At 41.7% G+C, this 14,271-nt stretch overlaps 1 protein-coding gene across 1 annotated transcript in view; it reads right to left on the bottom strand.

Moving 5' to 3' along the window:
• Positions 1–6,427: 6,427 nt before the first annotated feature.
• Positions 6,428–14,271, bottom strand: part of abch1 (ATP-binding cassette, sub-family H, member 1) — a 95,529-nt gene continuing 87,685 nt past the window's right edge. The window contains exon 23 of the mRNA XM_072581566.1: positions 6,428–8,773. Coding sequence (XP_072437667.1) covers positions 8,667–8,773 — 107 coding nt within the window. The 3' untranslated portion in view covers positions 6,428–8,666. The remainder of the gene's footprint in view (positions 8,774–14,271) is intronic.

Below are 14,271 nucleotides of genomic sequence, written 5' to 3'. Positions count from 1 at the left end.
TACTGGAAATCTGATGAAGAGTCAGTAGACTCTGTTTCTCTCTGTACAGATGCTGCCAGACAGACCAACTGAGTTTCTCCAACACTTCCTGTGTTTGTTCCTGCAAAAAGAAAAGCTGATTCATTTATGTTTTGTAATTTTCAATGTTTATTATGTCATTATTATTGCAGAGGGCCATGAAAATGAATCATCAGCATTTTAACACAGTTTACTTTTCGTATCTTAATTTGTACTCAAGATAGCCGGGATATGACACTTTAAATTGTTCAAATGGATTGGCAAGTTACTATGGTTACGAGGGTTGGACATTTGTTGCAAGTGTTGTATGTTAAACTCACATTACTCCTTCACTTGCAGAATACAGCACTGCCAAGAATATATTCTTGACTTTACAAGTTTGACAATTATGAATCACTTTAGGTGCAGGCTTTGTAAGTGCAATACCGCAGTAGTTTCATAATCTGCAAGTTTCTTGGAGTAATTTCACACGTTGCAACTCTGTGGGTTTTTCTTTAAGAAATATGATTTCAACACATTTTTACCTGGCCTGAAATTATTAGCTACACAGTGTACAACGGCAGTGTCCTTGCCTCTGGGCCAGGATACCTGGTTCAAGTACCACCTGCCACAGAGGCATGTCCTGGCATGTCAGATCGGGTTAATGTTTCATTCCCTCCAGGTTGGTAACTGGTTATCCCTAAACCAGTTAAAGCCAGATTATCAGGGCAACCTTACCTTCACACGGTCTGTGGGACTTGGCTGTGCATTAATGGCTGTGATTGTTTCCCTGTGATGGAACAGTACCTATGCTTTACAAGTGGCTTTACAAGATCCTCAATACCAATCACATGCAAGTCCTGTCTTGTCACAGAGAGGAAACATCTTTCATGGCAACACTGCCCTCTCCATGTTGAATGTGGGTGTGTCATGTTTTCGAGGGTGATAAGGGTCCACATTGAAAGGAGATGCGTGTTTTCCCGAAGCAAATGTGAAACATGGATTGACAGACTGAAATTAGGAGGCACAGGAAGGTTAGTTTGACTATTAGCCATTAATATGAAACCGCTGAACGGAAATAAATCAACTTCCCTTGTGACATCGGAGGCTGAGGGATGACCTTATACAGAACAAAGAAAATTACACCACATGAACAGGCCCTTCGGCCCTCCAACTCTGCACTGATCCAGATCCTCTATCTAAATCTGCCGCCCATTTTCTGAGGATTTGTATCTCTATGCTCCCTGCCTATTCATCTATCTGTCTAAATACATCTTAAATGACGCTATCGTGCCAGCCTCTACCACCTCCGCTGGAAACGTGTTCCAAGCCCTCACCACCCTCCGTGTGAAGAACTTTCCATGTATATCTCCTCTAAACTTTTCCCCTCTCACCTTGAACTCGTGACCCCTAGTAACTGAGTCCCCCACTCTGGGAAAAAGCTTCTTGCTGTCCACCCTGTCTACACCTCTCATGATTTTGTAGGCCTCAATCAGGTCCCCCGTCAAACTGCGTCTTTCTAATGAAAATAATCCTAGTTTACTTCTCTTCATAGCTAGCACCCTCTATACCAGGAAACATCCTGGTGAACCCCCTCTGCACCCTCTCCAAAGCATCCACATCCTTTGAGTAATGTGGTGACCAGAACTGTACACAGTATTCCAAATGTGGCTGAACCAAAGTCTTATACAAATGTAACATGACCTGCCAACTCTTGTACTCAATACCCCGTCCGATGAAGGAAAGCATGCCTTCTCGACCACTCTACTGACCTGCGTTGCCACCTTCAGGGTACAATGGACCTGAACACCCAGATCTCTCTGTACATCAATTTTCCCAGGGCTTTTCCATTTACCATACAATTGACTCCAGAATTGGATCTTCCAAAATGCATCACCTCACATTTGCCCGGATTGAACTCCATCTGCCATTTCTCTGCCCAACTCTCCAATCTATCTATATTCTGCTGCATTCTCTGAAAGTCCCCTTCACTATCTGCTACTCCACCAATTTTAGTGTCATCTGTGAGCTTGCTAATCAGACCAGCCATAACTTCCTCCAGATCATTTATGTATATCACGAACAACAGTGGTCCCAAAATGGATCCCTGTGGAACACCATTGGTCACAGGGCTCCATTTTGAGAAACTCCCTTCCACTACAACTCTGTCTCCTGTTGCCCAGCCAGCTCTCTATCCATCTAGCTAGAATACTTTGGACCCCATGCGACTTCACCTTCTCCATCAGCCTATCACGGGAAACCTTATCAAATGCTTTACTGAAGTCCACTTACATGGCATCTACAGCCCTTCCCTCATCAATCACCTTTGTCACTTCCTCAAAAAATTCTATTAAGTTGGTAAGACATGACCTTCCCTGTGCAAAACCATGGTTCCTATCGCTGACCAGCCCATTTTCTTCCCAATGTAAATAGATCCTATCCTGCACTATCTTCTCCAGCAGCTTACCTACCACTGACATCAGATTCACGGGTCTATAATTACCTGGATTATCTCAAGGGGACAACATTAGCAATTCTCCAGTCATCTGGGACCTCACCCATGTTCAAGGATGCTGCAAAGATATCTGTTAAAGCCCCAGCTGTTTGCTCTCTCACTTCCCATCAAACCTGGGATAGATCCCATCTGGACCTGGGGACTTATCCACCTTAATGCCTTTTGAGGAAGTAACAAAAAGGATTGATGAGGGCAGAGCGGTAGATGTGATCTATATGGACTTCAGTAAGGCGTTCGACAAGGTTCCCCATGGGAGACGGATTAGCAAGGTTACTTCCTCCCTCCTTATGCTGACTTAGAGTCATAGAGATGTACATCAAGGAAACAAACCCTTCAGTCCAACTTGTCCATGCAGACCAGATATCCCAATCCAATCTAGTCCCACTTCCAGCACCTGGAAAATATCCCTCCAAACCCTTCCTATTCATATACCCATCCAGATGCCTTTTAAATGTTGCAATTGTACCAGCCTCCACCACTTCCTCTGGCAGCCCATTCCACACATGCACCACGCTCTGTGTGAAAAAGTTGCTCCTTAGGTCTGTTTTATATCTTCCCCCAATCACCCTAAACCTATGCCCTCTAGTTCTGGACTCCCCCACCCCAGGGAAAAGACCTTGTTTATTTATCCTATCCATGCTCTTCATGATTTTATAAACCTCTATAAGGTCACCTCTCAGCCTCTGACATTCCAGGGAAAACAGCCCCAGCCTGTTCAGCCTCTCCCTATAGCTCAAATCCTCCAACCCTGGCAACATCCTTGTAAATCTTTTATGAACCCTTTCAAGTTTCATAACATCCTTCTGATAGGAAGGAGACAAGAATTGCACACAATATTTTAAAAGTGGCCTAACTAATGTCCTGTACAGCCACAACATGACCTCCCAACTGTATTCAATACTCTGACCGATAAAGGAAAGCATACCAAACGCCTTCTTCACTATCCTATCTACCTGTGACTCCACTTTCAAGGAGCTATGAACCTGCACTCCAAGGTCTCTTTGTTCAGCAACACTCCTAGGACTTTATCATTAAGTGTATCAGTCCTGCAAAGATTTGCTTTCCCAAAATGCAGCACCTCGCATTTATCTGAATTAAACTCCATCTGCCACTTCTCAGCCCATTGGTCCATCTGGTCCAGATCCTGTTGTAATCTGAGGTAACTGTCTTTGCTGTCCAGTACTCCTTCAATTTTGGTGTCATCTGCAAACTTACTAATTGTACCTCTTATGCTCGCATCCAAATCATTTATCTAAATGATGAAAAGTAGAGGACCCAGCACCGATCCTTGTGGCACTCCATTGGTCACAGGCCTCCAGTCTGAACAACAACCCTCCACCACCACCCTCTGTCTTCTACCTTTGAGCCAGTTCTGTATCCAAATGGCTAGTTCTCCCTGTATTCAGTGAGATCTAACCTTGCTAATCCGTCTCCCATGGGGAACCTTGTCGAACGCCTTACTGAAGTCCATATAGATCACATCTACCGCTCTGCCCTCATCAATCCTTTTTGTTACTTCCTCAAAAAACTCAATCAAGTTTGTGAGACATGATTTCCCATGCGCAAAGCCATGTTGACTATCCCTAATCAGTCCTTGCCTTTCCAAATACATGTACATCCTGTCCCTCAGGATTCCCTCCAACAATGTGCCCACCACCGAGGTCAGGCTCACTGGTCTATAGTTCCCTGGCTTGTCCTTACCACCTTTCTTAAGTCGTGGCACCACATTAGCCAACCTCCAGTCTTCCGGCACCTCACCTGTGACTATCGATGATACAAATATCTCAGCAAGAGGCCCAGCAATCACTTCTCTAGCTTCCCACAGAGTTCTAGGGTACACCTGATCAGGTCCTGGGGATTTATCCACCTTTAACTGTTTCAAGATATCCAGCACTTCCTCCTCTGTAATCTGGACATTTTGCAAGATGTCACCATCTATTTCCCTACAGTCTATATCTTCCATGTCCTTTTCCATAGTAAACACTGATGCAAAATATTCATTTAGTATCTCCCCCATCTCCTGCGACTCCACACAAAGACCGCCTTGCTGATCTTTAATGGGCCCTATTCTCTCCCTAGTTACCCTTTTGTCCTTAATGAATTTATAAAAACCCTTTGGATTCTCCTTAATTCTATTTGCCAAAGCTATCTCATGTCCCCGTCTTGCCCTCCTGATTTCCCTCTTAAGTATACTCCTACTTTCTTTATACTCTAAGGATTCACTCGATCTATCCTGTCTATACCTGACATATGCTTCCTTCTTTTTCTTAACCAAACCTTCAATTTCTTTAGTCATCCAGCATTCCCTATACCTACCAGCCTTCCCTTTCACCCTGACAGGAATATACTTTCTCTGGATTCTTGTTATCTCATTTCTGAAGGCTTCCCATTTTCCAGCCGTCCCTTTACCTGCGAACATCTGCCTCCAATCAACTTCCGAAAGTTCTTGCCTAATATCGTCAAAATTAGCCTTTCTCCAATTTAAAACTTCAACTTTTAGATCTGGTCTATCCTTTTCCATCACTATTTTAAATCTAATAGAATTATGGTCACTGGCCCCAAAGTGCTCCCCCACTGACACCTCAGTCACCTGCCCTGCCTTATTTCCCAAGAGTAGGTCAAGTTTTGCACCTTCTCTAGTAGGTACATTCACATACTGAATCAGAAAATTGTCTTGTACAAACTTAACAAATTCCTCTCCATCTAAACCCTTAACACTATGGCAGTCCCAGTCTATGTTTGGAAAGTTAATATCCCCTACCATAACCACCCTATTATTCTTACAGATAGCTGAGATTTCCTTACACAATTGTTTCTCAATTTCCCTCTGACTATTAGGGGGTCTATAGTACAATCCCAATAAGGTTATCAGCTCTTTCTTATTTCTCACTTCGACCTAAATAACTTCCCTGGAGTATTTCCGGGAATATCCTCCCTCAGTACAGCTGTAATGCTATCCCTAATCAAAAATGCCACTCCCCTTCCTCTCTTGCCTCCCTTTCTATCCTTCCTGTAGCAGTTGTATCCTGGAACATTAAGCTGCCAGTCCTGCCCATCCCTGAGCCATGTTTCCGTAATTGCTATGATATCCCTGTCCCATGTTCCTAACCATGCCCTAACTTGACCTAGACTAATCAAACATCTTCCTTCACCTCAACATCCGTCATGTCCCTGTCCTTGGTGAATACTGACACAAAGTCCTCATTAAGCATCTCATCCATTTTCTCTGACCCCACGCACAACTTTCCTCCTTTGTAATCAAGATTAGAGTGGTGCTGGAAAAGCACAGCAGGTCAGGCAGCATCCGAGGAGCAGGAAAATCAACATTTTGAGCAAAAGCCCTTCATCAGGAATGAAGGGCTCCTGCCCAAAACGTTGATTTTCCTGCTCCTGGGATGCGGCCTGACCTGCTGTGCTTTTCCAGCACCGCTCTGATCCAGACTCTAATCTTCCACATCTGCAGTCCTCACTTTCGCCTAGTTGATTTTTTCTGTCTTTGTACTTGAGTGGGCCAACCCTTTCTCGAGTTACCCTCTTGCTCCTTATATCCAAATAGATATTTATAAAATCATGAGAGGCATGGATAGGGTGAATAAAAAGGTCTTTTCCCTGGGTCCAAAATGAAAGGGCATAGGGTTAAGGTGAGAGAGGAAAGATATAAAAGAGACCTAAGGGGCAACCTTTTCACACAGAGGGTGGTACGTGTATGGAATGAACTGCCAGAGGAAGTGGTGGAGGCTGGTACAATTGTAACATTTAAAATGCATCTGGATGGGTATATGAATAGGAAGGGTTGAGAGGGATATGGACCAAATACTGGCAAATGGGACTAGATTAATTGAGGATATCTGGTTGGCATGGACAAGTTGAACCGAAGGGTCTGTTTCCATGCTGTACATCTCTATGCCTCTATGATTCTATATGTGAAGATTTGAAACAAGTGAGAACCTATTCAAAGATCAGTTTGACAGTAACAGATTTGTTTATAAATCTATTTATTGACTAACACTGCATCACTCGAATTTCACTCTGAACATTGCTTTAAAAATAACAGGTCATATTCAAATCACTTCCAGTTTGTCAGGCACATTGGAATGAGAATGATCAGACTGAGTATTTTGAGTTAAAAATACAACTTGGTCCAAACAATTTATCCAAACAATAAACACAAATTAAATGTAAATATCTGAACAGTAACTTTTTAAAAAACTAACTTTGAATTCCTGATATATTTTAGAGGACAGCAATAAAATCTCTTTTTTCCCTTTTCACACTTTGTAAGCTACTGCCTCATTCAACGAGCAGAGAGAGAATGGAGGGAACTGTCACTCATTGTGCCAATAACTACAGCAGCCCCCAAGCTGAGTGTAGTTTAGTAGCTTTTGAGGTCAGTTTCTACTGTGCCACCTTGACTGAAATCCCACGACCTCAGGACATTCCAAATGGACAGACATTAAGCCTGTACCAGACATGGCAGTCTGATACAGGCTTAATGAACACATTCCTTTCTCTGCTTTTCGGATAGAAACACCAGGCTGTCTTAAACCTTCTCCTGAAATTTAATGGAATCAAAAGGCATTCAAGAGCAGTGCTGATATCGCATTATTAACTGTTTACTTAGCAACATAGTTCACTTTACCAGGATGTTTCCTTAGTAACAGGAAGATGTTATGGCATCATTATTTTACACAGACGTACCTAAAGCTAACACTGGAACCATTTGTTTCAGAATTGTTTATGAAAGCTCCATACGATTCTATTGAAAGAAACATGAACTTCTGTTTACAGTATAATGAAGGGGGACTGTCATATGAGGCAGTTTGTTTGTGGAATGTGTTTCTTCCAGTGAACTATACCACACTAGACATGCAACCTCCATTCATTATACCATGTGTTCATATTGTTCTGTCCTTTTGCTAATGGGTAACTAATGTGCAGCAGGCTGAGAGACACACGTCAGTAACTTGCCTTAGTGGGCTGTGTGTTTTGCTTCAAAAGACAAAGTGTTATGGCATTTACATGGACATGTAGGCACTATCCCACTGGGCAGATCTGAAATAAAGACAAAAAGTGCTAGAGAAGCTCAGCAGGTCTGGCAGGGTCTATGGTGAGAGAAACAGAGTTTCTCCAGTATGACTGTTAGTTAGACTCAACACAAGATGTTAACATTGTTTCTTTCACCAAAGACACTGTCAGATCTATGGAGTACTATCTCAGTTCGGTAGACCCTTGAGGCCATAAGAAACAGATATTAGGAAAGGCCAGACAGCCCACTTCCCATTCAATATGGGCATAGCCAATCTCCTACCTCAACTCCATTCTATTCCCATAGTCCCCACAATTCTTCCTGATACCCAAGAATTTATTGATCGCCATCTTCAATACACCCAGTGAGTGACCACTCAGAGCGCACTGGGCAAAAGAATTCCAAAGATTCCCAACCCTTTAGATCATGAAAGTTCTCCTCAGTTCAGTCCTAAATGATTGAACTTTTATCCCGAGATGGTGTCTTGTGTTCAAGGCTCCCCAGCCATTTTCCCAAAACAAACCCTGTCAAAACCCTGAGGAATATGATACATTTCCATGAGATCAATTGATCTTGCAAGAGATTCACTCCTGCTTGCTGGGATCTGTACATATTCATGTGCAGGGAGCAGTCCTCTGCATACACAAGGAATGTGTCCAGGGGGCACTATTATCCCTGGTGGGCACTACTACATAATAAATTGTGGTTCCCTTTGAGACTTGGCATTGCTGCATCTGTTCTGATGAATGTGAAAGAGGAATGCTTTGACATGTCTCTCTTTTCCAGCAGTAACCGAGTTCTGTACTGTCACCTTTACCACATTATCACAGCTTGAAGGGAGAAGACTGAGTAGGAACAATCAGGCAACATCAGGTCAACAAGTTTCTGATGCAACAATCAGAAAGATTGAAAGATGTACATCATAAGAATGACTCATGTTCATTACAAATCGTTTCCATCTGAGCATTTCATAAAATCAAGGGAAAGTGTTAAAAACAGCGGGACCAACCTTCATTTTCACATTTACAATCTCACTCGAATTCAATTTAACAAATGTTCGCAGCCCTCCTTGTTCAGGAGATGGCCTTTCTAGGTAAGAGCTGCTCACTGCTCCATGTTGTTCCATCACTATTTTCTTATTTTCATTATCACTGTCGCCAAGAAAAGGAAGAATGCACTGCTAGCCAGAGTAATTAGAAAGCTGCTCCATACCAGCCAGTGAGAGAAGTGCCATCCTGAAATATTGAAAGGACACAGAGCAGGTTAAAAGCACTGAAACATCTTTAAAACATGGCATATTTTTTCTGCAACAACTTATTCTTTCTAACTTTTCGTTATAGAGTTAAAACAAAATGTTAAACTTTCTGAACCTTGGCTACATATCCCCAAATTTTCTAAGATGTCCAGCTTCATCTTGTCAATGTTTACAAATAGTTTTGTGTATTTTTATTCATTAATTGGGTGAGGGTGTCACTGGCTAGGCCAGCATTTATTGACCATCTCGAATTGCCCAGTGGACAGTTAAGAGTCAACCACTTTGACCAGCCCAGGTAAGGATGACAGATTTCCTTCCCTAAAGGACATTAGTGATCCAGATGGGTTTTCATGACATTTGACAATAGTTTCATTTTCCTCATTGGACTAGCTTTTTAAATGTTTAGATTATGTGAATTGAATTTAAGTTTCACCAGTTGTACACTGAACCCAAAGTATTAGTGTTGGTCTCAGGATGCCTATCCAGCCACATTGTCCCTGAGCCATGACATCCTTCTAAGTTGGAAACTATAGAAGGAACGGGATGTAATTGTTGGTGGTAAAATAGTATCTTGCTCTCATAAAACTGTCCTATTATTTCAAACAACCCAAGTTTTGAATGTCACTTTTTTTTCAAAACAAGTGATAAATTGAATGCTGATGCATTTTCTGCTTTGACTGACGGCCAGTGCAGTTCAGTAAGAGTTAACTGCTGCAGCTGTTAAATTGTCATGTTACAAACCTACAGTAGTACCTTCAGTAACTCACACTCCACCTGCATAACTACAGAATCCACACAGATCACATTCCAAACTGCCTCTGTTTCGCTCAGTTACAAACATGGGCTCACGTTCACAACCAAAGGACACAAACGCAAAAACTAAAGTCAGAAATTCAGACTTTTCTTTTGTAAAAGACTGATCAATATTTCAAGCTGAACCCCAGTGCAGGTGTTCAAACAGGAAACCACAGTTCAAAAAGGCAACAGACAAATACCTTCCTGCCATTTGGTTCATCATTAATTCATGTCAGAAATGGCATCGAAACATATTGCGTTGTCTCACAGGAAGGAATGGGGATGGTTAGGTGGACAGGCCAGAGAAACTCGCTGTTTTCTGCTTGAAATGTTTAATTAATGGGCTTTCCCACTTCCTAAGTTTCATCTGAAATCTATTTCCCAGACTTGCAGACAGAAACAAAGTTCTGAATTAAGCGTGAGAAAGAGAGTGTAAACCCAGTCAGGTCACAGAGAGAGAGAGAGAGAGACAGACAGAAGAGAAGGAGAGAGAGAGTTTAAACTCATCGGGTCAGTGAGAGTTTAATATTGCACAACTTCAGGGCAGCTTTGGCATTTGGGCAGATCATTTTCTTTATGTGCTGCTTGGACTAATGGGAGTTGGATAAGGGATGGAATAAAACTGATCAAATCGAGATGGATGCATCATATTTGACACACAGATGTTCCCATGAGTTTTCCTAATCCAAGATCTCCATTTCTCCCAAATCTGGTTACTGACACATCCCTCAACTTCTATCACTCTGTCATTGGAAGCAATACCTCCTGCTACCTGACTCCAAAGATTTGGAATTCTCTCCCCAAACCTCTCCACCCCATTTTCCTCCTTTTAGTCACTCCTTAAACCTGTCTTTTGACAGAGTCGTTGTTCACCCAATATCGGCAAAGGTGGCTCAGTGTCAAATTTTATTTGATAACCTTGCACTTTAAAGGTGCTTTATAAAGGCAGGTTGTTGTTACTGCTCACATTCATGGCGTCATTCCACAGAACAGCAAATTACCTTTCACACTGAAACTTGTTCAATCTCCCAAATCTAAAGATGGAAATGACAAATGGCCAACCTTCTGAAATCCATTTCAATGTAATTTTCACTGTTTCACCTTCTGCTATCCAAATCAGCAGAGTCCCACTATATTCAGCTCCTGATTGCTCTCTCAATTATTATTAATAACCTCCCTCGCTCCACATTCAAAGGTGAATCTTCAATTCCTGGAGACTCGGACACAATTCTGAAGGGTTAGCAGCTTCTCTGTCAAAGGAAACCATTCAGGACTCTTGTTCCTGAACCAGTCAGTGCCCAAATGCAGCAAGAACTGGCCAGTATCCAGGTCTGGGCTAGTAAATGGCAAGTAACATTCAAGCCATAAACCATCCCAAACAAGAGGGATTCTAACCACTGCCCTTGATGTTCAATAGTATCACCAGCGCTGAATCCTGCTCTACTAACATCCTGGGCGTTACCATTGACCAGAAACTCAACTGGACTTTCTCCACATTGTGACTACGGGAGCAGGTCAGAGGCTGGGAATACTGCAGCGAGTAACTCACCTCCTGACTCCCCAAAGCCTGTCCACCATCTACAAGACACAACTCAGGAGTGTAATGGAATACTCCCCACTTGACCTGGATGGGTACAGCACCAACAACACTCAAAAAGCTCAACACCATCCAGTACAAAGCAGCCCCCGCTTGATTGGCACCACATCTACAAACATCCCCTCCCTCCATCACCGACACTCAGTAACAGCAGTGTGTACCATCTACAAGATGCACTGCAGAAATTCACCAATCCCAGTCTTTTAGCCTGACTGGAAGCAGTGCCTATTGGCTAACTGTTGATTTGTGATGTAAAGGAGCTCACTGGCTGGTAGCCAGAATAAAGCTCATGTCTCATTGTCCTTTCTAACCCGATAACCAAATGCCGAGTCCTGACTGGTTGCCTGGACAAGCCTGCCTTGAATTTTCTGTGACCCTAGAGTTCAAACACTGCCAGTTTTTGCCAACCCAGTCACACATGTGTATTGTTGTTAAACCCTCCCCAGAGATAAAATACATTTAATCCTTCCTTTCCATCTGTGTCTCCCAGACCTGCTCCCCTCATCCTGCCACCCAGGCCCCCAGGCAGGATAGGCAGCCATTGTAATCCTGCAACACAATACACCATCCAGCCCAAACACCCCGATGTTTTATTATTCCGGGCTTTCTATGTTGTAACGTACCGACAGACCCTCCTGAAGCATTGAGGCTGAGATCAGGTACATATCCGTCTGCAGCACACCATATGAACCCTGAACAGGACACTGTCTTGATGCTGATGAAGGAGTGTCGCTCCAAAAGCTAGTGCTTCCAATTAAACCTGTTGGACTATAACCTGGTGTTGTGTGATTTTTAAGTTTGATACTATATAGAACACCATTTAGACCCTAAACAGAAAATGTATTGATCCTATACAGCACACAGTATTTTTGCTGCACAGCACACTGTACTGATTATATGCAGCACCCTGTATTGATTATATACAACACACTGCATTGATTATATAAGCACACTGTATTGATTATATACAGCACACTACTGATTATATGCAACACTTGGTATTAAATATATATAGCACCCTGTATTGATTGTATACAACACACTGTACTGATTATATACAACACACCGCATTGATTATCTACAGCACCCAGTATTGATTATATACAGCACATTGCATTGCTTATATACAGAACCCTGTACTGATTATATACAGCACCCTGTATTGATTATATACCGCACATTGCATTGCTTATATACAGCACCCTGTACTGATTATATAAGCACACTGTATTGATTATATACAGCACCCTGTACTGATTATATACAGTGCCCTGCATTGATTAGATACAGCACCCTGCATCGATTATATACAACACCCTGTATGGAGTATATACAGCACACTGCATTTATTATATACAACACCCTGTATTGATTATATACAGCACCCTGCATTGATTATATACAATACCCAGTATTGATTATATACAGCACCTTGCATTGATTATATACAGCACTCTGTATTGATTATATACAGCACCTTGCATTGATTATATACAGCAAACTGCATTGATTATATACAGTACCCTGCACTGATTATATGCAGTACCCTGTATTGATTATATACAGCACACTGAATTGATTATATACAGCACACTGCATTGATTATATACAGCACCCTGTATTGATTATATACAGCACCCTGCATTGATTATATACAATACCCAGTATTGATTATATACAGCACCTTGCATTGATTATATACAGCACTCTGTATTGATTATATACAGCACCTTGCATTGATTATATACAGCAAACTGCATTGATTATATACGGTACCCTGCACTGATTATATGCAGTACCCTGTATTGATTATATACAGCACACTGAATTGATTATATACAGCACCCTGTACTGATTATATACAGTGCCCTGCATTGATTATATACAGCACCCTGCATCGATTATATACAACACCCTGTATGGAGTATATACAGCACACTGCATTGATTATATACAACACCCTGTATTGATTATATACAGCACCCTGCATTGATTATATACAATACCCAGTATTGATTATATACAGCACCTTGCATTGATTATATACAGCACTCTGTATTGATTATATACAGCACCTTGCATTGATTATATACAGCAAACTGCATTGATTATATACGGTACCCTGCACTGATTATATGCAGTACCCTGTATTGATTATATACAGCACACTGAATTGATTATATACAGCACACTGCATTGATTATATACAGCACCCTGCATCAATTATATACAACACCCTGCATTGATTATATACAACACCCTGTACTGAGTATATAGAGCACACTGCATTGATTATATACAATACCCTGCATTGATTACATACAGCACCCTGCATTGATTATATACAGCAAACTGCATTGATTATATACAGCACACTGCATTGATTATATACAACACCCTGCATTGATTACATACAGCACCTTGCATTGATTATATACAACACCCTGCACTGATTACATACAGCACCCTGCATTGATTATATACAACATCCTGTATTGATTATATACAGCACCTTGCATTGATTATATACAGCACACTGAATTGATTATATACAGCACCCTGCATTGATTATATACAGCACTCTATTGATTATATACAGCACACTGTATTGATTATATAAACACGCTGTATTGATTATATACAGCACCCTGCATTGATTATATACAGCACACTGTATTGATTATATACAGCACCCTGCAATGATCATATCCAGCACACCGCATTGATTATATATAGCACACTGCATTGATTATATATAGTGCCCTGCATTGATTATATACAGTACACTGCATTGGTTATATACAACACACTGTATTGATTATATACAGCATCCTGTATTGATTATTTACAGCACACTGCATTGATTATATACAACACACTGTATTGATTATATATAGCACCCTGCATTGATTATATACAGCACGCCATATGGTATCTGTGTGTGGTATCTACTGATGGAAAGATGTCACAGGCACCACGCGACCAATGGCTTCATCAAAGAAGTCAGTTTTTTAACGAAGGTGTTAAAGGAAGTGAGACTGGCAACGAGGGTCAGGGAGGAAACAGCTGGGCTGAGGTGATGGTCA

Source organism: Chiloscyllium punctatum, chromosome 11, assembly GCF_047496795.1.
Source record: "Chiloscyllium punctatum isolate Juve2018m chromosome 11, sChiPun1.3, whole genome shotgun sequence".
Classification (NCBI taxonomy): Eukaryota; Metazoa; Chordata; class Chondrichthyes; order Orectolobiformes; family Hemiscylliidae; genus Chiloscyllium; species Chiloscyllium punctatum.
The sequence above is the reverse complement of the archived record's forward strand: the minus strand, read 5'-3'. Positions and strand labels throughout refer to the sequence as shown.